Here is a 24,344-nt window from a genome sequence, read left to right as displayed (position 1 = left end):
CGAAACCTTGGGCCAGGCTCCTGCAGTACCGGAGGGCGCTCCACAAAGTGCTACCTTGGTCTCTACTTGCGTCCGGGGCAGCGGCTTTTCTCCGGTAACTGTGGACCAAGGGAAGAGCAGTGTCTCTGCTGCGTGGCGGAGGAAGCCGGAAGTGGGTGCGGCGTGATCCTATACTGTCAGTCTCGTAGGTACCCGCAGCATCATGTCGTCCCCGGCGTCTACCCCGAGCAGCCGTCGAAATCGTCGCGGTAGAACCACGCCCGCCCAGACGCGTAAGTCTTGCCCGCGAATCTGCTCTGACAAGTACCATCTCTCTTCCCATACCCCGGTTCTGCCTTTCACCGCCACCTCTGAGAAGCATTGGCTTGTGAATAAGGCCTCTCGACGCTGAGTCCAGGTCCCGATGGGAGGGGGGGCGGGGAATAAGAAGTTGTGCGGGTGACAAGCGTTTGTATGTGCCCTACTCATTGTAGTGTGAAGAGACTTAGTGCTGGACGCTCATTTCCACCCTTTCCATAGCACTTCCTAATGCTGATTGGTTAAACATGTCCGTACTCATTTGTTTCGTTTCTGTTTGGCTTGTATTTGTTCAGTAATGAAAAAAACTGTCCCAAGAGAAAGACAGCTTCAGGAAGATCAACCATGAGAATTGATGGCCATCTTTTCTGTTTTGTATGTCACAAGCTCGAAGTGAGGATGCCAGGTCATCTCCATCTAGGAGACGGAGAGGCGAGGATTCTACCTCCACAGGAGAGCTGCAGCCATTGCCCACCTCACCTGGAGCTGACCTGCAGAGCCCTGCTGCACAGGACACAATATTTTCCAGCCCTCCTCAGATACATTCTTCAGGTGTGTTTCTGAACGTCTAAGTTATACTGTGGCTAGTATACAAATGATGCTTCATTGTTCACCAAGAGTACAGAGATAATAATACATCTTAGAACTTAGTGAGCAGAGAAAGAAAGTTGGTGCTTTTTTATAGGGCATTTAGTAGTCCTCAGAATCTTAACCATCAGAGATTACAATAAACATTTAGTTTAATAATTGTGTTCAGATGACTTAAATCAACCAAAATAACATGCTATATTTTCCTGTTTGATATACTACCTGAATTTCATTGTAAATTTCCAAGTTTTGTTTTTATAGCTATTCCCCTTGACTTTGATGTTAGTTCACCACTGACATATGGCACTCCCAGCTCCCGAGTAGAGGGAACCCCAAGGAGTGGTGTTAGGGGTACACCCCTGAGACAGAGGCCTGACCTGGGGTCTGCACGGAAGGGCCTGCAGGTGGATTTGCAGTCCGATGGGGTGAGTACACAAATACAGTCTTCTGATAGATTTATTTGGGGAACATAAAATGATTCACTAACATGGTTCTATCATATTTTTCTTTGTAGCCAGCAGCAGAAGATACAGTAGCAAGTGAGCAGTCTCTAGGCCAAAAACTTGTGATTTGGGGAACAGATGTAAATGTGGCAACATGCAAAGAAAGTTTTCAGGTGAGCTGTATGTGTTCAAATTCATACTCTTAGGGCTGAAAATGCTGGGAGCAAGTGTTTGTAACTTGTATCTAAGTAGCCATAATACTTAGGGGTAGATTTTTAGGTGGCCTAGAATTGTTAATGTTTTTCTTGTTTTTAATAGGAACACACTGTCTTCAAATAGTGACTGACTCGTAACTTTGTATTTTAAATTTTTGCTTATTTTAAATGCATTAAGCTTAATATTTCTCTTTTCACATCAAGAGATTTCTTCAGCATTTTATTGACCCTCTGGCTAAAGAAGAAGAAAATATTGGTATAGATATTACTGAACCTCTATACATGCAACGACTTGGGGAGGTAATTATATTTTTACTTGCAAATTCAAATTATGTGTTTCAAAATAATTAGACTGTAACTTGTTCATTTGATCTTATAGATTAATGTTATTGGGGAACCATTTTTAAATGTGAACTGTGAACACATAAAATCATTTGACAAAAATCTATACAGACAGCTCATCTGCTACCCACAGGTAAGAATTTGGCTTTGACTTTGATTAATTACAGTAGACATCTAGAATATCTTAAGAGTTTCTGAATAGGAGAATTTTCTTTGTAGTAACAGAGAATGTTCCTCCCATAAAAAGAACCTTTCTAGAAAGCCATGTTTAATCGCCTTTAAGATAAGCACTTTTTCACACTGACATTTCTGAAATTGGGATGTGTATTACTGTCAGTGACATTGTAGTTTAATTGGCAGTGTATCAGATATAGATACATATACATACACATATATGTGTATATATGCAGGCTTGGTTTTAAATCTTGTTTGTTTTTTTTCCTAGTCAGGTTAATAGGTGTGTAACCTGAATCAAGTTACTTATTGCCCTCTCCCCCAAAGGCTGTTTTCTTATCTGCAGAATGGGAACAAGTATTAGCAAATTTGAATAAAATAATTATGACTCAGTTGCTATCATTTGCTATCATTTTATTGTGGAGAAAAAGACATGAACGTGTGTGCTCAAAATTCATTTTATTATTAATTAAAAGCCTAAAATATGACAGTACATATTGGAGTTACTTTCATTTCATATGCAATCACACTTAATCCCAATGAGAGCATGCAGATGTAAGATAGTTGAATGAGTTGAGTGTGCTCAAGATTTATAAATGATATATGTGTAAGTATGTAGGGTAATGCTTTTGGATTATGCCATGTGTTTTTACTTTTACACTTTACTAATATGAAATGCTTATTTATATTTAACCCTAAGATGGGCACACAAACACACCTTGACATCCTCTCTCATTTTTTGTAGGAGGTTATTCCAACTTTTGACATGGCTGTCAATGAGATCTTTTTTGACCGTTACCCTGACTCAATTTTAGAACATCAGATTCAAGTAAGACCATTCGATGCATTGAAGACTAAGAATATGAGAAACCTGAATCCAGAAGGTAATATTTCTAATAGCAGAGAAATACTTTACATGAAAATAAACAAAACCTTATTTTATCAAGGAACTTTAAAAGAATTGGTGGTGATGGATTACCAATGACAAAATGATAGTAGATTTAGTTACCCTATGCAATTATGGCCCCACTATACCTTTATTATAAAAGATTTTGTAACTATTCTCTATCTTAAGAACTATCCAGGTGTTAAAATTTTACACTTTCTTAGAATCACTGTAGAAAACAAGTACAAATATGTTCCTACCCTAGTGCTTAAGAAATAAATCTAGATGGGAAAGTAAATAAAAGAAGAGGTAGAATAACTGAAGAATAGTGCAGGAAATGTCTTAGCCCAGGGAGAGAAGGAGAGCGCCAGGCCCAAATGTGAAGAAATCGTGGTGAAACAAATTGGGAGCATAGTAAGGATTTGGGAAACAGACATAAAGGAATTCTCTAGACAGCAGAAAGAAGCAATATAGCCAGAAACAAAGAAGCAAAACAACTATATGTGGACAATAAGTGATGCTGAAGCAGGTTGTTTGTGTGGAGGCTGGAAAGCTTAGGTCCTAAAGAACTCTGTATTTCAAGTTAAGATTTTTATTCCAAAGTCAATAGGGAGCCATTAAGGAGAAAGATTTTCCACTCTTGAGAAGTCTGTGGTAGGTCTAGTATGCAAAGTATGTAGAGGTTCAGTAAGGAGACAGTAGTTCAAATATGGGGCAGCAGGTTCCTAAACTAGACAGTGGCCATAGAAGTAAAAAAATAGGACAAGTGTATATTTGCCATGAAGATTGAGGTATAAAAGCTATTGAGAATTAACGAACGCTGCTTCAGGTAAGTGTAAAAGACACATTTCAGTAAAAGAAAATAAGACAGTTAATATGAGCAAGTATTAGACTTCATTATTTATTGAAGAATCGTAATTTTTTTTCAGTTTATGAGATTGCCTCCTTATGTCAAATCTGTGATAGGGATTTCTGGGGGACCTGGAGGAGAGAGAGCTGTTGGGTAAGCGTGCTGCATTTACATTTTCAGAGACAGCATTGTTACACAAAGAATTCCAGGTTAAGATTAGAGATTATAAATTACCAGGTACTTAACTGATTTCAAAAGTATTTAGCTTTACCCTTATGTTTATAACTTATTACAAAAGTGATATTTTAAAGTAAAAGAAAGGTTAGTGAGGAGAGAAGCAAAGATTTACAAGTAGGTGGAAGGAGGACAGGATCAAAGGGAAGATCTTATGAATCCGCAGTAAGGCCTTAAGGGATGGGAAGTTATGCCAGGCCAGCAGTAGCCAACTATGGGGCGTTTTGTTTTTTTTGTTTGTTTGTTTTTTGTGGGGTTTTTTGTTTGTTTGTTTGTTTGTTTTGACTACAAATAACAGTGTAACTCATTTAGAGCAATGGGAATTAGCTGGGGGGGGGGTGTCCAAATGATAGAGCAAGAGCTCAAAATAGTCTATAGAAGACCTTTCTTATATAGTGCAGATTAGCTAAATTACATAATGCCTATTCTTTGTCAGTTACAATTCTTAATAGGCTTGTAGTGTATATGCTGACTCTTAATCCTCAACAACTCTCTGAGGTATATATTGTCATTACTCTCATTCCCTAAATGAAACACAGAGAAGCTGAGGGTGTCTCCAGTGTCACACAGATACTTATTAGTCCAGGCCATGTGGCTCCAGAACCCATGTTTTTTTGTTGTTGTTGTTTTTGGTTTGTTTTCTTTTTTTTTTTTTTTAAGTTTTTATTTATTTATTTTTAGAGAGGGAAGGGAGGGAGAAAGAGAGAGAGAGAGAAACATCAATGTGCGGTTGCTGGGGGCCATGGCCTGCAACCCAGGCATGTGCCCTGACTGGAAATGGAACCTGCGATGCTTTGGTTTGCAGCCCGCACTCAATCCACTGAGCTATGCCAGCCAGGGCCCATGCTTTTTCACATACACTGAGACAGCAGAACTTGCATGTGACACACTGAGTGAGGCCATAGGACAAAATAGACAAAAGCATTGAGGTTATAATATGAAACTGGAATGTGGAACCAGACAGGAGACAGCTGAGAAAGACATTGGTGGAATGCTTATCGGATAGGGGTCCCTGAGGAAGGAAGGGCAAGAGGTTCATTGGGGTTGAGAGGGAGGCAGACTGGACACAGGAAAGGCACTCCAGGCCAGACTGGAACATACCCAATGAGATGTTTGTGCTCTGGCCACAATGCCTACCTCTGACTCCAACCATTGCCAGGTATCTCTGCATCTCCAGGTATGGTTCTTCTGGGCTTGACAGCAGACCCAGATCTGCCTTGGCAGGAATCGAGCTCAAGGAGATACCACATCTGCCTGAGCCAAGGGCAGTGGCTAATGGACAAGCTGTCCTTTCTCTCCTCCTTGCAGACATTGACCAACTTATCACCATCAGTGGCATGGTGATCAGGACATCCCAGCTGATACCAGAGATGCAGGAGGCCTTCTTTCAGTGCCAGGTGTGCGCCCAAACAGCCCAGGTGGAGATTGACCGCGGCCGCATTGCTGAGCCCTGCGTGTGTGAGCGCTGCCACACCACCCACAGCATGGCATTGATCCACAACCGCTCTGTGTTCTCCGACAAGCAGATGGTGCGTGTCCTTCCTGAGTGCTCTGGTTGGCATCCCCTTTGGCTTGTTTTGCCTTTGTTTTGCCTCAACCTGGATTCTCAAGAAGCCAAATATAATTTGTCTACTCATGAATCCTTAAAACTTTGCTTCCTCTTATCCACATACTAACCAGGCTCGACCTTGCTTAGCTTCCTAGACCAGGCACAAAACCTTGCTTTCTAAATGGTATTCAGTTACTTCATTCCTTCTCTGACAGTGTTGGTTTTGTTAACAGGGCTGTGGGTGGTTGGATACTTGGAGCACACTTAAGTCTTCTACTTAGGGATAGCAGTGTCCCAGTTGTTGCCAGTGAGCACCAGTTCATTATTAAATGCTTCACATTCTCATGGCCTAAAATACTTCAGAAGAAGAAATAGAGTGCATTCTCTCACTATACATATCTCAAACTTAATGATATTAACAGATCCAGTTAGCCTTTTTGATTTATTAAATTTAACCTGAGATGTTTCCATGAGAAATATTTAATATATTTTTTTAGTATTTCAGATAAGTACATAAGACATTTTAAGATTAGTAAAAATTATTTGGTTAAATTCTGTCATTTTGTAACTTTTATAGTAAAGAATGGTTTGAGGAATTTTTCTGAAGTTTTTCTCACTGATTTTATTGTATAGGAAATCTGACCTTTTTCCTGTTTAATCATGAAATTCTTAAGATAAATATTAAAATGACAAGTGGGGAAAGGCAGGAAAATTATTTACTATGATCATAATGACGTAAAAGTATGCACCAGGACCAGGACTTCGGTTTTATTTCGTTACAGAGTTTAAACACTTTTAATGTATTTTAAATAGAATGTGTTCAAAATACTACAAAAGATAATTTCCCTTGTTGGGAGTCAATAAGAAAAAATATTAGCAATTGTGAAAAATAATTACTAACCAAATAATTGCAAATTAAATTAAGATGTAAATTTTTATCTGATATTGATACAAATTATTACAGCAAATGTACCTCAACTCCTAGAGATATGAAGGTGGAACCGCTGCTCCCAGAGAGCTTTAATGTAGTATCCTTAGAGGGCTTCAAAGACTCCCAGACTTAGAATAAAACCTAATGTCTTAGTCTCTAAGAGTACATGGCCCATCATTACCCACACTACAACTTTGTACCCACAGACCTCGCTGATGACATCGTTGCAACTGTTTCCATATTCCTAGATCATTAGCCAAGCCCAAACCTGCCCTGGGACCTCGGAACTTAACTGTTCTTTACATTGTGAACACATGATTCTTCCCTAACATTCTTAGATCTCTATCCAGAGGTCAGCTAACTTGTGAAGGGCCTTCCCTAGCCTTGCTTTATGTAAAGCATCTCCTACATCCCCACTGCCTGTGCTTCTTACTCTTCCGTCTCTTGTATTTGTTATTGTCAGAGCTATTACACGTTCACTTGTGTGTTTGTGTATTGTCTATCCCCTCTCCACTGTGAGGGAAGAGATTTCATTCACTATGGAGTCCCCAGCACCTAAACAGTGCTTAACAGAGCCTATCAGATGAGTGGATATAATTGTGTAAACTGGCAGGTATCTGTGAGTTGCATGCAGTGACTAGGAGAGATGCACAGAAGTGCTTAACCCTGAACCTAAAAAGTGTTTGCTTTCCACCCAGGAAATCTGCTAGAAATAACCTCTAAAAAATTAATTAGAAATGTAGACAAACATTTATGCAGAGATATCCACTATAGCCTTAAAATGGCCAAAAATACTTAAATTGCCACCTCCTGTTCCCCCCAAGTAGGGGAATGTTTAAATAAATACAACATCCTCACAAAAGTGTATTCATGTCATATACAAGCTTTAAAAAAAAAAAAACAGCTATCTAGAGGTTAAAACAAAGAACAGTGTTTTAAAAGGTGAAGATGCTAGGTGTCAGAAATGGTTCTAAGTGGTACACACTTGTGGTTTTGTCTCTAATATGCTTTCTTCTCTGAGTTTCTGTTTTCACTGCTTTTTTTCAGGTCAAACTTCAAGAGTCTCCTGAAGATATGCCTGCAGGTCAGACACCTCACACTGTCATCCTTTTTGCCCACAATGATCTTGTTGACAAGGTTCAACCTGGGGACAGGGTGAATGTTACAGGTAAGACTGTAGGTTGTATTAATGCTATAAATCTGTCTTGCTTTTAATGATAGTTTTTAGTCCTTTGACTTCGTCATGAATTCTTTGGCATGGGCATTGGTCCTGCCTCCTCCAGCTGTCACTCAGTTCTTGAGAAGATATGGTGTACTGTCTTAGTCACCTTTTTTTTTAAAATCCTCACTTGAGGCCATGATTATTGATTTTAAGGAGAGATGAAGGGAGAAGGAGAAACATTGACTGGTTGCCTCCTATATGCACCCCAACTAGGAATCAAACCAGCACCCTAGGTGTGTGCCCTGACCAGAGATCAAACCTGCAGCCTTTTGGTGTATAGGTTGACATTCCGACTAACTGAGGCAGCCAGCCAAGGCTTATCACATTCTTCTTAACCTACCTAGCAGGACAGAATGTTTCAATGCATTGTGCATGCAGTCACTTGCTTCTTTTTTAAAAAGATTTAACTTTATTGATTTTTTAGAGAGAGGGGAAGAGACGGAGGGAAACATTGATCAGTTACCTCTCGTATATACCCCAACAGGGGACCAAACCCACAACCTAGGCATGTGCCCTGACTCGGAATCAAACTGGTGGCCTTTGGCTTTGTGGGACAACTCCCAACCAAGTAAGCCACACTGGTCAGGGCATTTGCTTCTTGCCATTACAGTATCCCAGAGCCATGTGTGTATCTTGATTTGATAGCATTGGTATGTTGAGAAGACAAGTTTGATATTGGTAATTTTGAGCTATGCCACCAGCTCTAGGAAGTAGTGCTCCCAAGTCTGAAGTTTTAAATTTCTACCTCCCAAATGCACAGCTAAGGGTTAAAATGTATTATAGGATAGGATGAATTAGAGCACCCTGCATCCATGTTGGGAGTTACATAATGGTATTTTTAGAGATAAGGAGGCTAAGATTCAGAGAAGTGTAGATGCCTGCAGCTTAAGATTTTATAGTAATTTGTGACACTAGGACTTGTGCTCTGTTACTGCCAACAGAGTCGTCTTTCCACTGCAACACATGAATGTGCCAGAGTTTCATGTCATGCTTCACAGCAGTGTGGGCACTTGGTTTCCCACAGGGGTGGGGGTAGTTGTTTGTGTTTGTGGCAGGCATAGTTATTTATTTAGGGACAGTGTGGGAATTGCGTGTAAGGAGTGGCCAAGGCTCTCGGAGCAATCCATCTCTTCCATTCAGTGAGTCAGTCTTCTTATCCTATGTCTTCCCCAGTATGAAGTTCAGCAGCTGTCACTAGTGATTTTCAGTTACAAAGGTAGGTCTAGTAGTTACAGATTTGAAAGAATGTGTCATCTTTCATGAAAGAGATCGGCTATCCTAGTTCTGCCACTCTATTGCTCTGAAACCCTTGATATTATATTTTATTAGTGTATACTTTTATACTAATGAAAGTTTATTAAATACTCAACAAAGTATTTAATCCAATATTTTAAATGGGATATTGGAATTAATGTGATACACATGAAAGTATTTAGGAGGGGGGGTTGTGAAGAATGCTGTTTACAGGTAAAAGGAGTATTAGTGCTGTTCTATGAAGATGGATCATTATAGGCATCAATAAAGACAACTAAGCTGCTTTATACATAATAAACATAGTCATCCATTCCTAGTCTCTCTTGATGTGAAGGATAGTGTGTATTCTAAGACTGTTTACTTGTAAAATGATTTTTATGTTTTAAAAAGAATTGATCTGTTAAACGGACGAAGGACAGGTGATCTATGGCAGTGGGTTGTGAAAACTGTGAGAGAGATTTTTCTCTTCAAAAAGCAGCAAGAAACTGAGTGGTCCAGGGCTCGAGGATTCTAGTTTGAAATTTAAAAACAGATAAACAGTGCACACATCAATTTAGGAAATTTTTGTTCTTAGAGAATGTATGAGTTAGTATGGTTAAAGGGTTGATTGTTCATCTACTTCTTTTAATGTTCTTAAATTGTATTAGAAAGCAGGGCATGGCTATTCACTTAGAAATATCTTATTATGAACAAAATTGTAATTTTTCCTATATCATATCTTTGCTTTTGACTCAGTAGATTGTCTTACTGTGTATGAAATAATTCGTGAGTGATTTTAAAAGACTTGAGCTTTTAGGATTTTCTTTCTTTCCAAGTTTCTGATGCAGGATTTTGGTAGTATTTTGTTCCAGTAAAAAATTACTAAGATTCTGTACACTCAGCTTAAGGGAAATGAAAATACTGTTTTTGAAGTATTTATTGAACACAGCCACGAGCCAAGCATTGTTCTAAAAGCAAAGTAATTCCATTTAAACCTCAGAATGATTATATGCAGTGTGGTTATCCTCATATAGGTGCCCAAGGTCACAAAACTAGCAGATAGGCACTGATGAACACATTTTTAGGTCTGCCTTTTTCAGACACATGTATTCTCTCCAACTTGTTCCTGTCACCTTGAGCAAAGAGTTTTACAGTGCAATCCTGCATCCTCCTCACTGGGAGGCCCATGGAAGCAATGTGCTTGTTAGCTCACCTCTCCTCCAGTGCCACCTGTCAGTTCTCAGCGCTGCCTGTTGTCTGTGCTGGTTTACTGAGTCCATTAATGGAAAGTAAAAATATATCTCATGGTTTTTCCCCCAGGCATCTATCGAGCTGTGCCTATTCGAGTCAATCCAAGAGTGAGTAATGTGAAGTCTGTCTACAAAACGCACATTGATGTCATTCATTATCGAAAAACTGATGCAAAACGTCTGCATGGCCTTGATGAAGAAACAGAGCAGAAACTTTTTTCAGAGAAGCGTGTGGAATTGCTTAAGGAACTTTCCAGAAAACCAGACATTTATGAGCGACTTGCTTCAGCCTTGGCACCAAGCATTTATGAACATGAAGATATAAAGAAGGTAACAATGGATTTTTAATTTGTAGTTGGGGTTTATAGTTCTTTGGAATCAAATAATGTAAACATCCATCCCTCCTTTCACACCCCCACCATAAAGGATAAGAGCTGCTGCCTGTTTGGCTGAACAAGGAACTCACAACCTGACTTGGTTATAGGTTGAGGAGAATCACAGCATTATTGTCCATTTCTTTATACCAAACTCACATGCTATTTCTATAAGAAGAGGCACACAGAGCCAGAAGAGGGATTTACATGACCACCATTCTGGCATGATGGTGTGTGCTTATGTATAAATAGGTTAGTAGTAACTTAAAGCAGTGTCATACATTTTTATGCTTTTATTTAAATTTCTTAACTGTAATTCATGGAGTAGAAAAGTACCTCTAACATTTAAACTATATCTCAGTTACTCTACAGTAAATGAGCATTTAGACATGTTTCTTTGTTTAGGGAATCTTGCTTCAGCTCTTCGGTGGAACAAGAAAGGATTTTAGTCACACAGGAAGGGGCAAGTTTCGTGCGGAGATCAACATTTTGCTATGTGGTGACCCTGGGACCAGCAAGTCTCAGTTGTTGCAGTATGTGTACAACCTGGTGCCCAGGGGCCAGTACACATCGGGAAAGGGCTCCAGTGCAGTCGGTCTCACTGCCTATGTAATGAAAGACCCTGAGACAAGGCAGCTCGTCCTGCAGACTGGTGCCCTTGTCCTCAGTGACAATGGTATCTGCTGTATTGATGAGTTTGACAAGATGAATGAAAGTACAAGATCAGTACTGCATGAAGTCATGGAACAGCAGACTCTTTCTATTGCAAAGGTATGTCACATTCTCCATCCATAAATATGGACATATTTAAAATGTGTGGACACTTCAAATAAAACATATGTGGAACTGTTCAGTGTTACCTTGGTTCTAAACTTTGGGAAACTGGTAAATACTTTCACTATTAGATTTCAGCCAGATGTGAATATTTTCTACAGGGTCTTCTATTTATTTTTGCTATACTAACCCATTAATGATTTTGTCCTAAATCTCATGCAAGGGGGTTAGTTTCTAAGAAAGATGCAATTATAGCATATATATTTACCTATAACTCAGTCCTTTACATAAATCCAAGGACCAGGGTATTGTCCCAAGTAGAACTGCTGAAGTCACCTTTGCAAGGTGATATAGCTCTAGGTGACATTGCAGACATGACAAAAGCCATGCCAGGCAAAGATGTTTCACGCAGTTCCTGCCATCATGGTGAGACTTCTAACTGCAGTATTTTCTCTGATAGGCTGGGATTATTTGTCAGCTTAATGCACGCACCTCTGTCCTGGCAGCAGCAAATCCTATTGAGTCTCAATGGAATCCTAAAAAAACTACCATTGAAAATATCCAGCTACCACACACGTTATTATCAAGGTATGAAAACATTTTTATATGTAACAGGTATTTGTTCTGTGCTTATTTGTAGAGTTTTCTAGGTGAGATTGAGAAAATACTAATACTTAGCAACTGCTAATATCAAACTTTTTAATGCAAAAGTTTTCAAATTTGGTTGCTCAACGGTTTTCATGACAAGGAGTTTGTGTTTCTCTACTCAGCTATGGGTAGTACCTTAACAGTCATTTGTGTTTTGAAGCAAATAGGACACTTCACCTCAACATCTATTTTAGAAGCTCCTCACTCACTACTCTTGTCGGTCTTAAAGCCACTAGTGAGAATCAAGCACTACACTCTGTTCTGCAGAGAATAGCTTCGCATGGATAGATAAGATTCTGAAAAGTTAAATTTGTTAAAGCAGAGTCATATCATCCACACTTTTGCTCAACCTGGTATTCCAAGTATTGCTGTATATCATAAAGTTATTTTAGGGGTTTTTTTTGTTACTTTCATTTTTAATTTACTTTTTAACCAAATAGTTGCTTTTTTCCAGAATATTTGCATGTGTTTTCATTCCTATCTTCTAGTCTTCAAAATTATAGTAACATTTGCCTCAGGGAAATCTTAATTCTTTGACTCAGCTGTTTGATGACTACCTATTTTCTGAGCAAATCTAAGGGCCAGGAGAACAATCACCTGCTGGGGACATAGCAGGGTGAATTGGATTTATCTGAAGGCTCTGTAGACAACCTGGGCAGAAGATACTTGGAGAGAATCCCCAGCAGCCCTGACCAAATGCATGTTCACTATATGTGTGTGTGTGTGTGTGTGGTGTGTACATGTATATGTATATGTATATATGCGCCTAGGTGACCCAAGAGCAAATTTTATTTATTTTATATAATTATTTATTTTTATTTATTTAGAAAGAGAAAGAAAAATGTCGGTTATTCCATTTATTAATGCATTCATTGGTTAATACTTGTATGTGCCCTTACCAGGAATTGAACCTGCAATCTTGCTTGGTGTATCAAGACAACATCTAACCAACTGAGCTACCTGGCCAGAGCCCTAAGAGCAATTTTTAACTTATGCTTATAGGTGTGTTGGTGTCCCAACTAGGAAAACATTGTTTTTACAATATCTTCTCAGGTTTGATTTGATCTTCCTCATGCTGGACCCTCAAGATGAAGCCTATGACAGGCGTCTGGCTCACCACCTTGTTGCTCTTTACTACCAGAGTGAGGAGCAAGTAGAGGAGGAGTTCATGGACATGGCAGTGCTAAAGGACTACATTGCTTATGCTCACAGCATGGTCATGCCTCGGCTGAGCCAGGAAGCTAGCCAAGCTCTCATTGAGGTAACATGTGTCCATGTTTAAAGCCTGAAAAAATGTCTTGCTGAGCCTCTAGCTAAAAACCTTATGTCCTCTTGAAGGAGTAATTATTTTATTAAGAAAAGTATGCTATTATCTATAACTGTTTCTTCTCTGTTGCAAAATGACTTTTCCAAATGTAAAATGGGGGAAATAATTCATTTATATAGGCTGTACAGATACTTTTTACATTTAAATACTAAGTATAGTGAATTTACAGTTGGAATATTGGAGCTAAACTAATAGGTCATGCTACTTAGTAACTTTGTAACTCTGGACAAGTCATCCAATTTCTCTGAGCTTCCATTTTCTTATTTCTAAAAAATAAATTGAATTAAAATATTTTATGTTGACTTTTCAGTATCTTCTTATGTGGGCAGCCATGCATGATGATGCATGTTAGGTAATTAAAACATTGTGATAGGAAGAGGATTTTGATGGGCTTTGCATCATAATGAAGCTCCCCAAAATGCTGTAATGAAAGTTGCAGGTGATATATAATTTTCCATTTGTATCATTCTTAGGAGTTACTCAATAAGAAATAAAATTATGCCATCTATATATAAGTTGAATGCAACTAACCTATGTGACATCCCTATAATCCTTTGTGTGCCTTATCAAAAGGATCCTCAATTGGGGTATAAATCAGAGTAAGTGCCTGAGGAACTTTTTCAGATGGGCAACCTTATTGTCCTCTGCTCTAATTGCAGCCTGCCCCTTACTCCAATATATGTGTCTTCTGAGTACTGGGCTTCATGAACCTTCACTGTCCATTTTTGTTCTCATTCTTTAAAGCTGCATTCAGACATCACCTTCTTGGCTTTGAGGCACAAAGCTTGATCTCATTTTTTTAATATATATATTTTATTGATTATGCTATTACAGTTGTCCCACTTCCCCCTTCACTCCCCTCCACCCTGTACACCCTCTCCCACCCACATTCCCCCCTTTTAGTTCATATCCATGTGTCATACTTATAAGTTCTTTAGCTTCTACATTTCCCATACTATTCTTACCCTCCCCCTGCCTATTTTCTACCTACCATCTATGCTATTTATTCTATATATCTTTCCTCCCTCTCCTCCTCCCACTCCCCTGTTGCTAACACTCCATGTGATCTCCATTTCTGTGGTTCTATTCCTGTTCTAGTTGTTTGCTTAGTTTCTTTTGGTTTTGCTTTAGGTGTGGTTGTTAATAATTATGAATTTGCTGTCATTTTACTGTACATTTTTTTTAATCTTTTCTTAGATAAGTCCCTTTAACGTTTCATAAAATAAGGGCTTGGTGGTGATGAACTCCTTTAACTTGATCTTATCTGAGAAGCACTTTATCTGCCCTTCCATTTAAATGAAAGCTTTGTGCCCTGGCTGGTGTAGCTCAGTGGATTGAGCTCGGGCTGTGAACCAAAGTGTCATGGTTCGATTCCCAGTCAGGGTACATGCCTGGGTTGCAGGCCATGACCCCCAGCAGCTGCACATTGATGTTTCTCTCTCTCTCTCTTTCTCCCTCCCTTCCCTCTCTAAAAATAAGTAAATAAAATCTTTTTTTAAAAAATAATTAGATGAAAGCTTTGCTGGATAGAGCAATCTGGGATATAGGTCCTTGTCTTTCATGACTTGAAATACTTCTATCCAGCCCCTTCTTGTAAGGTCTCTTTTGAGAAATCAGCTCACAGTCTGATGGGAACTCCTTTGTAGGTTACTGACCCCTTATTGCTGCTTCTAGGAGTCTCTCCTTCATTTTTACCTTGGCTAATGTAATTATTATGTGCCTTGGTGTGTTCCTCCTTGGGTCCAACTTCTTTGGGACTCTCTAAGCTTCCTGGACTTCCTGGAAGTCTATTTTTTTGCCAGAATGGGGAAGTTCTCCTTTATTATTTGTTCAAATACATTTTCAATCTGTTGCACTTCCTCTTCCCCTTCTTGTATCCCTATAATTCGGATGTTGGAACGTTTAAAGATGTCCTGGAGGTTCCTAAGCTTCTCCTCATTTTTTTGAATTCTTATTTCTCCATTCTTTCCTGTTTAGTTGTTTCTTTCTTCCTTCTGGTCCACTCTATTGTTTTGAGTCCCAGTTTCCTTCCCATCACTGTTGGTTCCCTGTGCATTTTCCTTCATTTTTTTTAATTGTAACCTGCATTTGTTCATCTAATTTGTGACCAAAATCAACCAATTCTGTGAGCTTCCTGATTACCAGTGTTTTGAACTGTGCATCTGATAGGTTAGCTTTCACTCGGTTGCTTAAAAAGATGAGTTTGGGGCACTGATTTGTTCTTCTGTTTGAGCCATCTCTCTCTCTCTCTCTCTCTCTCTCTCTCTCTCTCTCTCTCTCTCTCTCTCTCTGTCTCTCTCTCTCTTTTGGTCTGGTTGCTCCTGTTATGATGAGGAGCAGAGCCTTGGGTGTTCACCAGGGCTGGGCACCCCAGTCGCTAGATTGTGATGTTGTATGAGGGGTGCGGGGTCAAGAGGAAACAATGGTAGTTGCTCCGTTCTCCTGGGACCTCAGTCCCTTCTCTGGGTTCCTGGGTTGCGTGCTCTGCCCTGCTCCACAATCGCCGCCTCACTGGGTCTGCCGCTTCCGCTTGGGTACTCAGGGTCCACCCGCTGTGATCTTGCGCCCCTTGGATGCCTTATGCTCCCAACTCTCTCTGCTCTTCACCATGACCCACTCCTGTCTGCTTGTCTCCGCCCCTCCTACAGGTTTGGATGAATGGGTCTATTTCAACTTCTTGGCTGTCTGACTTCCATTCAGATAAATTTTCTGTCAGTTCTGGATGTTATTCTGCCTCTAAATTGTTATTGTTCCAATCTTGGTTGTGCATGGAGTTACGGTGTGTCCACCTATGCCTCCATCTTGGCGGAAGTCCCTTGATCTCACTTTTAATTCCCTTCAGTACCTGCACCTGGCAGCCAGGCAGAAGCTTAGTTTATTTAATGGAATCCTAAATGTTCAAGGTTTAACCATGAAACTAAAGTAATTGTTAACAAGGAATTGTGGGGTTTTTTCCTATCTACATTAGGCTTATGTAGACATGAGAAAGATTGGCAGTAGCCGAGGAATGGTTTCTGCATACCCTCGACAGCTGGAATCTTTGATTCGCTTAGCAGAAGCCCATGCTAAAGTACGGTTTTCAAACAAAGTTGAAGCAATTGATGTCGAAGAGGCGAAACGTTTGCATCGGGAGGCCCTAAAGCAGTCTGCCACTGATCCCCGGACTGGCATTGTGGACATATCTATTCTTACTACAGGTTTGTTATTTGCATAAACATAAAAGCACATGAAAATTATTTAATATACAACTGAGTGATTTTTTTTTTGGCACTCAACCATTATCCCCTAACCTTAGCGGAAATTTGAAACATTTTACTTTCTCATAGAAGAAATATTTTCATTGATTTCTTTTAAATCAGGAATGAGTGCAACATCTCGCAAACGGAAAGAAGAGTTAGCTGAAGCATTGAGAAAACTTATTTTATCTAAAGGTAAAACACCAGCTCTAAAATACCAGCAACTTTTTGAGGATATTCGTGGACAATCTGATATAGTAAGTATTCATATAGTTTGTTCTGTGTGTAATAGAGTTTTTTTCTCTGAATACTGCTTTAAGGTTTTTTTCTTTTTTCTTCATTTATTGTTTAGTAAATATTGATAAGGATAATGAAGAAAGATCACCCATAAATCTATCAAGAAATAACTACAGATAAAATTTCTGTTATCTTTTATAACTTTTCTATGTGTATATGTTCACATGAGGTCTTTTCTTTGAAAAATGAACAGTTATATTGTTCTGTAACTTGCTGTTTCTTTTTTAATTAATGAGTTAATATTACTAGTATCATCTTTAAAGGTAAATAGATTTCATGACATTAATCATAATGGTTGGTAACATTCTTCTGCATGCAAATATCATCATTCACTTAATGAGTTGTTGGACATTTAGGATATTTGCAGGTTTTGCTATTATAAATAGTGTTATAATCACATATCCCAATTTGATTAATAACTGTCAAATTTATTATATAAATTTGTTTTGGGAATGAAATACTCAGGTGCCCTTTTGTGAATAAGTAAAGCAGAGCTGGTTAGTAAACCAACCCTTTACCTACTATTATAATGCCCCTTATGTATTATTCATGACTGCATTGGCACACAGGGACAGAGTTGAGTAGTTACAACAGATACCAAGCCTATGATATTTATCATCTGGCCCTTTATGGGAAATGTTTGCCACTCCTGAGTTAGAAAATAATAAATGTATATAACTACCAAAAAAAGAAAGACTAAAATTATTGTATCGCTGTGACAGATAAGGAAGTACTTCGCATGTAAAATATTTCTTTCCTTTTCTTCACAGGCAATTACCAAAGATATGTTTGAAGAAGCATTGCGTGCCTTGGCTGATGATGACTTCTTGACAGTAACTGGAAAAACTGTTCGCTTACTCTGAAGTTAATGTGAGCAGTGCTGTGTGTTTTGCTTGTCTGTACTGTCATTTGGCTCCATAGAATTTTCTAACCTCGGTTTGATTTTATTAGTGAAATCTGTGCTTTCACTTTTTTAGCATTTTCAGTAAAAAGTCTCTGCCAGTTTACATACAGTAGATACTATTTTTTTGAAGTGATACTTCTTTCAGTACCAAAACTTTACTCTGTATTTATATTCAGATAACAGGATATCAGTCTTTTTTTTTTTTTTTTTCTTAATCCTCACTTGAGGATTTTTTGGTGTTTTTGTTTCGTTTTGTTTTTGAGAGAGAGAGACACACACACACATTAATCAGTAGCCTCCCATACATACCCCAACTGGAGATCAAACTCACAGTCTAAGTATGTGCCCTGACCAGGAACAGAACTGTAACCTTCTGGTGTATGGGATGATGCTTCAACCAACTGAAGGCACCTGGCCAGGGCAGTATATTACTCTTTTGAAGATAGCAGTCTAGATCATGGTATTTGTGCTAGACATTCTAATAGCAATCATTCTTATGCTTGACGTGTTTGCAGCATGAGATAAGACTTTTAGCCAGTGTGTATCATTCCGAATGAGGTAATAAAAGACCATACCCTTTCTTTTCTCCTAACAGCTTTCAAGTGTAACTACTTCTAACGGCTTGTTCTCATGGCTCTCATAAGTTCAAAAATGGATGGTTGAAAAGGATTAGGTTCTAGGTTCACTTTTACTACTCTATTCTAGTGTGTGAAACTTTACTAAATAAATGATAGATGAAACAATACTTCTTTATCTGGCATTATTTTTAATACAGAAAAAAGCTTTAATAAATAGAGTATATTCATGAAAATTCAGCATGGTAAGTACTTTATAAGTCATTAAAGCATAATATAGTGAATTCCAATTTTATTTATTATTTATTTATTTAATTTATTGGCTGTAATATTTGTTCAACTTCTTTTTAAATCTTTTTTATTGTTTTCCAAGTACAGTAGTCTGCATTTTACCCCCATCACTTCCCCCAACCCTAGCCATTCCCATCTCCCTCCCCTGATCCCACCCCTCCTTGGTTTTGTCCATGTGTCCTTTATAGTAGTTCCTGAAAACCCTTCTCCATTTTCCCCTATTATTCCCTCCCACCACCCCTCTGGTTACTGTCAGATTGCTCTTAATTTCAGTGTTTCTGGTTATATTTTGCTTGCTTGTTTGTTTTATTGATTAGGTGCTAGTTAAACGTGAGATCATATGGTATTCATCCCTCACTGCCTTCCTTATTTCACTTAGTATAATTCTCTCTAGTTCCATCCATGCTGTCGCAAAGTGAAGGAACTCCTTTCTCTCTGCTGTGTAATATTCCATTGTGTAAATGTACCGTAGTTTTTTTGATCTACTCATTTGCTGATGGGCACTTAGGTTGCTTCCAGTGCTTGGCTATTGTAGATTTTGCTGCTATGAACATTGAGGTGCCTAGGTTCTTTTGGATTGGTGTTTAAGGGTTCTTAGGATATAATACCAGCAGCGGAATTGCTGTGTCAGAAGGCAGTTCCATTTTGTTTTCTGAGGAAATTCCATACTGTTTTCCATAGAGGTTGCACCAGCTGCATTCCCACCAACCGTGTATTAGGGTTCCCTTTTCTCCACATCCTCTCCAACACTTGTTTATTGCTTTGTTTATGACGGCCATTCTCACCAGTGTGAAGTAGTATCTCATTGTGTTTTTAATATTTATCTCTTTGATGGCTAGTGATGCTGAGCATCTTTTCATATGTCTCTGGACCCTCTGGATGTTCTCCTTGGAGAAGTGTCTGTTCAGGTCTTTTACCCTTTTTTTTTTTTTTTTTTTTAAGATTTTATCTATTGATTTTTAGAGACAGGGGAAGGGAGAGACACAGCAATGTGTGGTTGCCTCTCGTGCACCCCCCACTGGGAACCTGGCCCACAACCCAGGCATGTGCCCTGACTGGGAATCGAATCAACAACCCTTTGAATCACAGGCCAACACTTAGTTTACTGAGCCACACCAGCCAGAGCCTTTTACCCATTTTTTAGTTGGGTTTTTTGTCTTCCTAGAGTAGAGTCATGTAAATCTTTCTGTATTTTGGAGATCAAACCCTTGTCCAAGGTATCACTGGCAAATATGTTTTCCCATATAGTTTGTTCTCTTTTCATTTTAATGCTGTTTTTTTTAGCCATGAAGAAGCTTTTTATTCTGATAAAGTCACATTTGTTTATTTCTTTTATGTCCCTTTCTCTACGAGACATATTCGTAAAAAAAAAAAATTGCTGCATGGAATATCTGAGATTTTCCTTCCTAATCTGTGAAGGATGGGGTTTAGCTCTTCCTTAAATGTTCTATAAAATTTTCCTCTGAAACCATCCATTCTAAGGCCTTTATGTGTCAGTAGTATTTTGATTACCACTTCGATTTCATCACCTGTTATTGTTCTGTTCAGGCTTTCTGCTGCTGCATTCAATTTTGGAAGATTATATTTTTCTAGAAATTTGCCCATTTCACCCAGGTTTTCAAATTTCTTGGCATATAGTTCTTTGTGGTACTTTCTTACAACCCTTTGTATATCTATGGTGTCAGTTGTAATTTCTTTTGTTTCTGATTGTGTTTATTCGAGTCCATTCTTTTTTCCTTGATAAGTCTGCTAAAAGGTTTATCAATTTTGTTTATCTTTTCAAAGAACCAGCTCCTGGATTTATTGATCCTTAGAATTATTCCTTTAATATCTATGTCATTTAATTCTGCCTTGATCTTGGTTATTTCCTTCCTTCTACTTGCTCTGGGCTATCTTTGTTGTTGTTCCTCTAGTTCTCATAGATGTAGGGTTAGGTTGTTTATTTGAAATGTTTCTGTCTTTTTTAGGTGGGCCTGTATCGCTATGAACTTCCCTCTCAGGCCTGCCTTCACCGTGTCCCGTAAGTTTTGGATTGTTGTGAGTTCATTTTCATTTGTTTCCAGAAACTTCTTGATTTCTCCCTTGATCTCATTCTTAACTCATTCATTGTTTAATAGCATGCTATTCAATCTCCATGAGTTTGAGTGATTTTGAGTGTTTTCCTTGGAATTGGCTTCTAGTTTCAGTCCCTTGTGATAAGAGAAGATGCTTGCAGAGCTGGATGCTAAAGGGTCTGCTTAAAGAAAAGGGAGTTTCTTTAAACTACCTACTCTGTTTGGAGTAGGTATATTCTTTGAGGCTTTTTTTGTCTGGGAAAATCTTTATTCAGCCCTTCTTTTAATTGAGAGTCTTGCTGGGTAGAGTAATCTTAATCTTGCAGACTTTTGTTTTTCATTACGTGGAATATTCCTTGCCAATCTCTTCTGGCTTGGAGTGTTTCCATTGAGAAGTCAGCTGCTAGTCCTATCAGGGCTCCCTTGTATGTTACTTACTGTTTTTCTTTTGCTGCCTTTAAGATTCTCTCTTTGTCTTGGAACTTTGCCATTTTAATTTTGATGTGTCTTGAAGTGGGCCTCTTTGGGTTCCTCTTGATTGGGACTCTATGTTTCCTGGGTTTGTGTGGCTTTTTCTCTCATCAAAATAGAGAAATTTTCCATCATTACTTTTTTAAACAGATTTTTCTATCCCTTGCTCTTTTTCTTCTCCTTCTGGTATTCCTATTATATGGATATTATTATGTTACATGTTGTCCTGCATTTTCTTTAACCCTTCATTGTTCTTTCTCAGCCTCTTTTTCTTCTCTTGCTCTTTCTGGGTGTTTTTTTCTATCTTGTCCTCCAGCTCTCTGATCTGAACCTCTGCTTCATCTAGCGTGCTTTTGATTCCTTTTACTGTGTTCTTCATTCAGAGATTATATTCTTCATTTCCTCCTGGCCCTTGTTGATAGTTTCTATTTCCTTTTTCATGTTGATATAATTTGCAGTGAGTTCACTGTAGTTTCTCTGTAGTTTTTGATAATTCTCTGTGAGCTCATTGAGCTTCCTCATAACCATTGCTTTGAACTCAGTATCTGATGGTTGACTTGCCTCTACTTCATTTAACATTCTTTCTGAGGCTTCCTCCTTTCATTTGGGGATTCTTTGTCTTCCCAGTGTTTATGAGACTCATTTTGTTAGCTTCTGCTTCTTAAATTGATCTGTTCTGACTCCCTGGGTTTATGGTGTGAACTTCTATGGTAGAAGACCTGTGAGATTCTGTGGTGCAGTCTTGATCTCCTGAGCTCACTGGGCTGTTGTTTATGTTGGCTCTCTGTATTTCTTTGGGTTTTGATTGTGGAGTCTTTCTTTGGCGGGTCCTTCCCTCCATCTGGTTGACTGAGAGTTACTCTGCCCACCACATCTTGTATGCTGTTGTGCAGGTACGGACAGGTTGTGTTGAAGCTGTTTCTTCTGTTTGCCCGAGGTCATGAGGCTTTTCTCTCACTATTGTTCAGTTGTTTGTTCTGGGTAATTTCTCCACTGTTTAGTTGTAATTCCAGAGTGGTGCTGGGTGGAGTTTAGTATGGCCTCCACTCTGTCCTCCATCATCTTCCTTTATTATGTGTTAGTGGTTCCCAGTTGGTGGGTTCTCTTCCAGCAGGTGTATTGGTGTTCACAGTTCCCACCTACTCTTGTATGTAATCAGATGGAGCAGGAAGGCAAAATGGATTAAGGCAGCAGGAATGTATTCTGTGGGATTTAAAGTACCAACACATAGAGAAGAGATAGGAGATCTTTTGGATAAAAATAGTGTTAATCATGGTATTTCCCTCAACTAGACAGTTTTTGTAATAGGTGGAAAAGAGATAAGACTCTTGTTAGAGGGGGAAGGATTATGTGCTGTATCTAGTAAACAGAGCACTTTCGGAGGTCAGATTATCAGATATAGTGAAAGTAAAGGATAAAAAATAGACATAGTATGCAAGAGAATAGAATTAACCACCACTTTGATAAAGCTCCTGAAGATAGTGAAATGGGCTAAGATCCGGGACAGATGCCATGCAATATTTACAATTATATGGAACAATTATTTACAGTAATACTGGAACAACAATATGACAAGAACTTTATGATCTGAAGAACAAGAATAGGAAGTACACAACCTGGAGAAGTTTGCTGTTGGATCACAAGTGAAGTGAAAGAAGGAAAATTAAAATACACTCTGGAAGAGAGAACAAGGAAAACCAGTCAAACAATGCAATTAAACAAACAAATGAAACAAAACTAAACAGAAAGAAGAGAAATTAAAAATACTAGTAAAATAAAAAGTAAAAATAATGAAAAAATAATCATGCAAATAAACAATAAAATGCAAGTTCTCTGGAATAGCAAAGTGAAATTTGTCTCAGTTTCTCAGTTGTTGGGGTTAGCCTTGTGTTCCCTCTTTTATTCTGTCTCAACCTTTCACAGCTCCAGGTCTTACTGTCTCACTTAGAGGGGCAGGGAAGCCTCCTCCTGACTTTAGCCGGGGCAGTTCAGCTGGTCTTCCTGGATGCTTCAGGCTAAGGGGGATTGGGCTTGGCTTTTCTCCCTTTCTATGGTTTTGTGAATGTGGGGACCAAATCTGGGCCGCAATATTCACAGTGGCCCAGCCTCCAGCCTAGGTCCTCCATGGGCTGCCGGGCCCCCACTGTGTGTCCGTGCCAGGGCAGTGCCTTCACTCCACCAGTTGTGCTGTCCTTGAGGTGCACTAATTATGGGCAGCTCGCATACCACCTTCTCCCTCTTTACTGTCGTAGGTGCTAAGGACTCTCAGAGTCTCTTCAGAGTAGTTGGCTCTTCCCCCAAGTTAAGTCTATCTGGGGACTGCTAACTCCCTGATCCCTGTTGCTCTCCACCATGGGGGTTGCCTCCTCCTTCCTCTTAGCAAGCTTGCTGTCCTGCTGCAGGGGGGAATAGGGGTGGTGGCCGCTGTGGGAGAGTTGCCTAAACAGTGACCAGGAGCCTTTTATTGAATAAAATCTTCCAGATCAAGCCCTCCACTCTTAAGCACCCAACCTGTCATGCAGCCGAACTTTCCAACCAAACTGGAAGCTCTCTGTTTCAGGGTCTGTCATGGCCCAACTCTTCTCCCTTCTCCATGTGTCACCTGGCTCCCCAATTTCTCTGGTAATGACCCAGCCAGCATCCAAAATCCCAGCAGGCGAACACCGCCCCTGTGTCTTCCACTGCATCTTTATCCCCCCACCCCTACAACTTAAGGCATTCAGGTCTATCTGGGTGTCACTCTGTCCTCCCTGGCAGGGGAGGGAGCTGTTGATTTGGCTCTTGTCCAAGGATCCTGGGGCAGGTGCTGAGCTGGGGGCTGTAGCAGCCCTGGTCCCCATGCTGCTCCTAGGGACCTTACCACCCCAATGCAATCTCCTTACTGTCTGTTTTTCAATGTCCTCTACAATTTTGTCTTCCAACCTTTATATATGCTGGGATTATGTTGGCTGTTCACTCAGCTCCTGAGAAGATCTGCTAGGTGTTCCAGCTAGGCACAGGGGGAAGTGAAATCCACTCCTACCTATTTCACTACCATCTTCCTGTCATGAATTCCATTTTATTCAAAAATTATTTAATCCTAGCAGTCATTATAAAACCATTATAATCTGAAATCATATGGAAATACAACTATAATAAATACCATATTTTGCTGTTTATAATATGCACTTTGTTGCCCA

The 24,344-nt window shown here is 39.3% G+C and overlaps 1 protein-coding gene across 3 annotated transcripts; it reads left to right on the top strand.

Moving 5' to 3' along the window:
• Positions 1-5: 5 nt before the first annotated feature.
• MCM4 (minichromosome maintenance complex component 4) lies at positions 6-22,927 on the top strand. 3 transcript variants are annotated; one of them, XM_045849525.1, is made up of 17 exons: positions 6-272; positions 685-849; positions 1,147-1,310; positions 1,400-1,501; positions 1,748-1,843; positions 1,923-2,018; positions 2,805-2,943; positions 5,338-5,558; positions 7,557-7,677; positions 10,285-10,544; positions 10,994-11,359; positions 11,823-11,950; positions 13,064-13,271; positions 16,306-16,534; positions 16,697-16,830; positions 17,641-17,740; positions 22,716-22,927. In XM_045849525.1, exons 1-16 carry the CDS (start codon positions 203-205, stop codon positions 17,731-17,733), a joined length of 2,592 nt encoding a protein of 863 aa, XP_045705481.1. In that variant the 5' UTR covers positions 6-202; the 3' UTR covers positions 17,734-17,740; positions 22,716-22,927. The 3 variants fall into 3 exon arrangements, with proteins under 3 accessions (XP_045705481.1, XP_045705482.1, XP_045705483.1); XM_045849526.1 differs by lacking the exon at positions 22,716-22,927 and adding an exon at positions 18,370-18,519; XM_045849527.1 differs by lacking the exon at positions 22,716-22,927 and having other exon boundaries at positions 7-94; positions 189-272; positions 17,641-18,080.
• The last annotated feature ends 1,417 nt before the right edge of the window (positions 22,928-24,344 follow it).

This window comes from Phyllostomus hastatus, unplaced genomic scaffold (genome assembly GCF_019186645.2).
Source record: "Phyllostomus hastatus isolate PE091 unplaced genomic scaffold, TTU_PhHast_1.1 phas_contig_65, whole genome shotgun sequence".
NCBI classification, from domain to species: domain Eukaryota; kingdom Metazoa; phylum Chordata; class Mammalia; order Chiroptera; family Phyllostomidae; genus Phyllostomus; species Phyllostomus hastatus.
The sequence above is the reverse complement of the archived record's forward strand: the minus strand, read 5'-3'. Positions and strand labels throughout refer to the sequence as shown.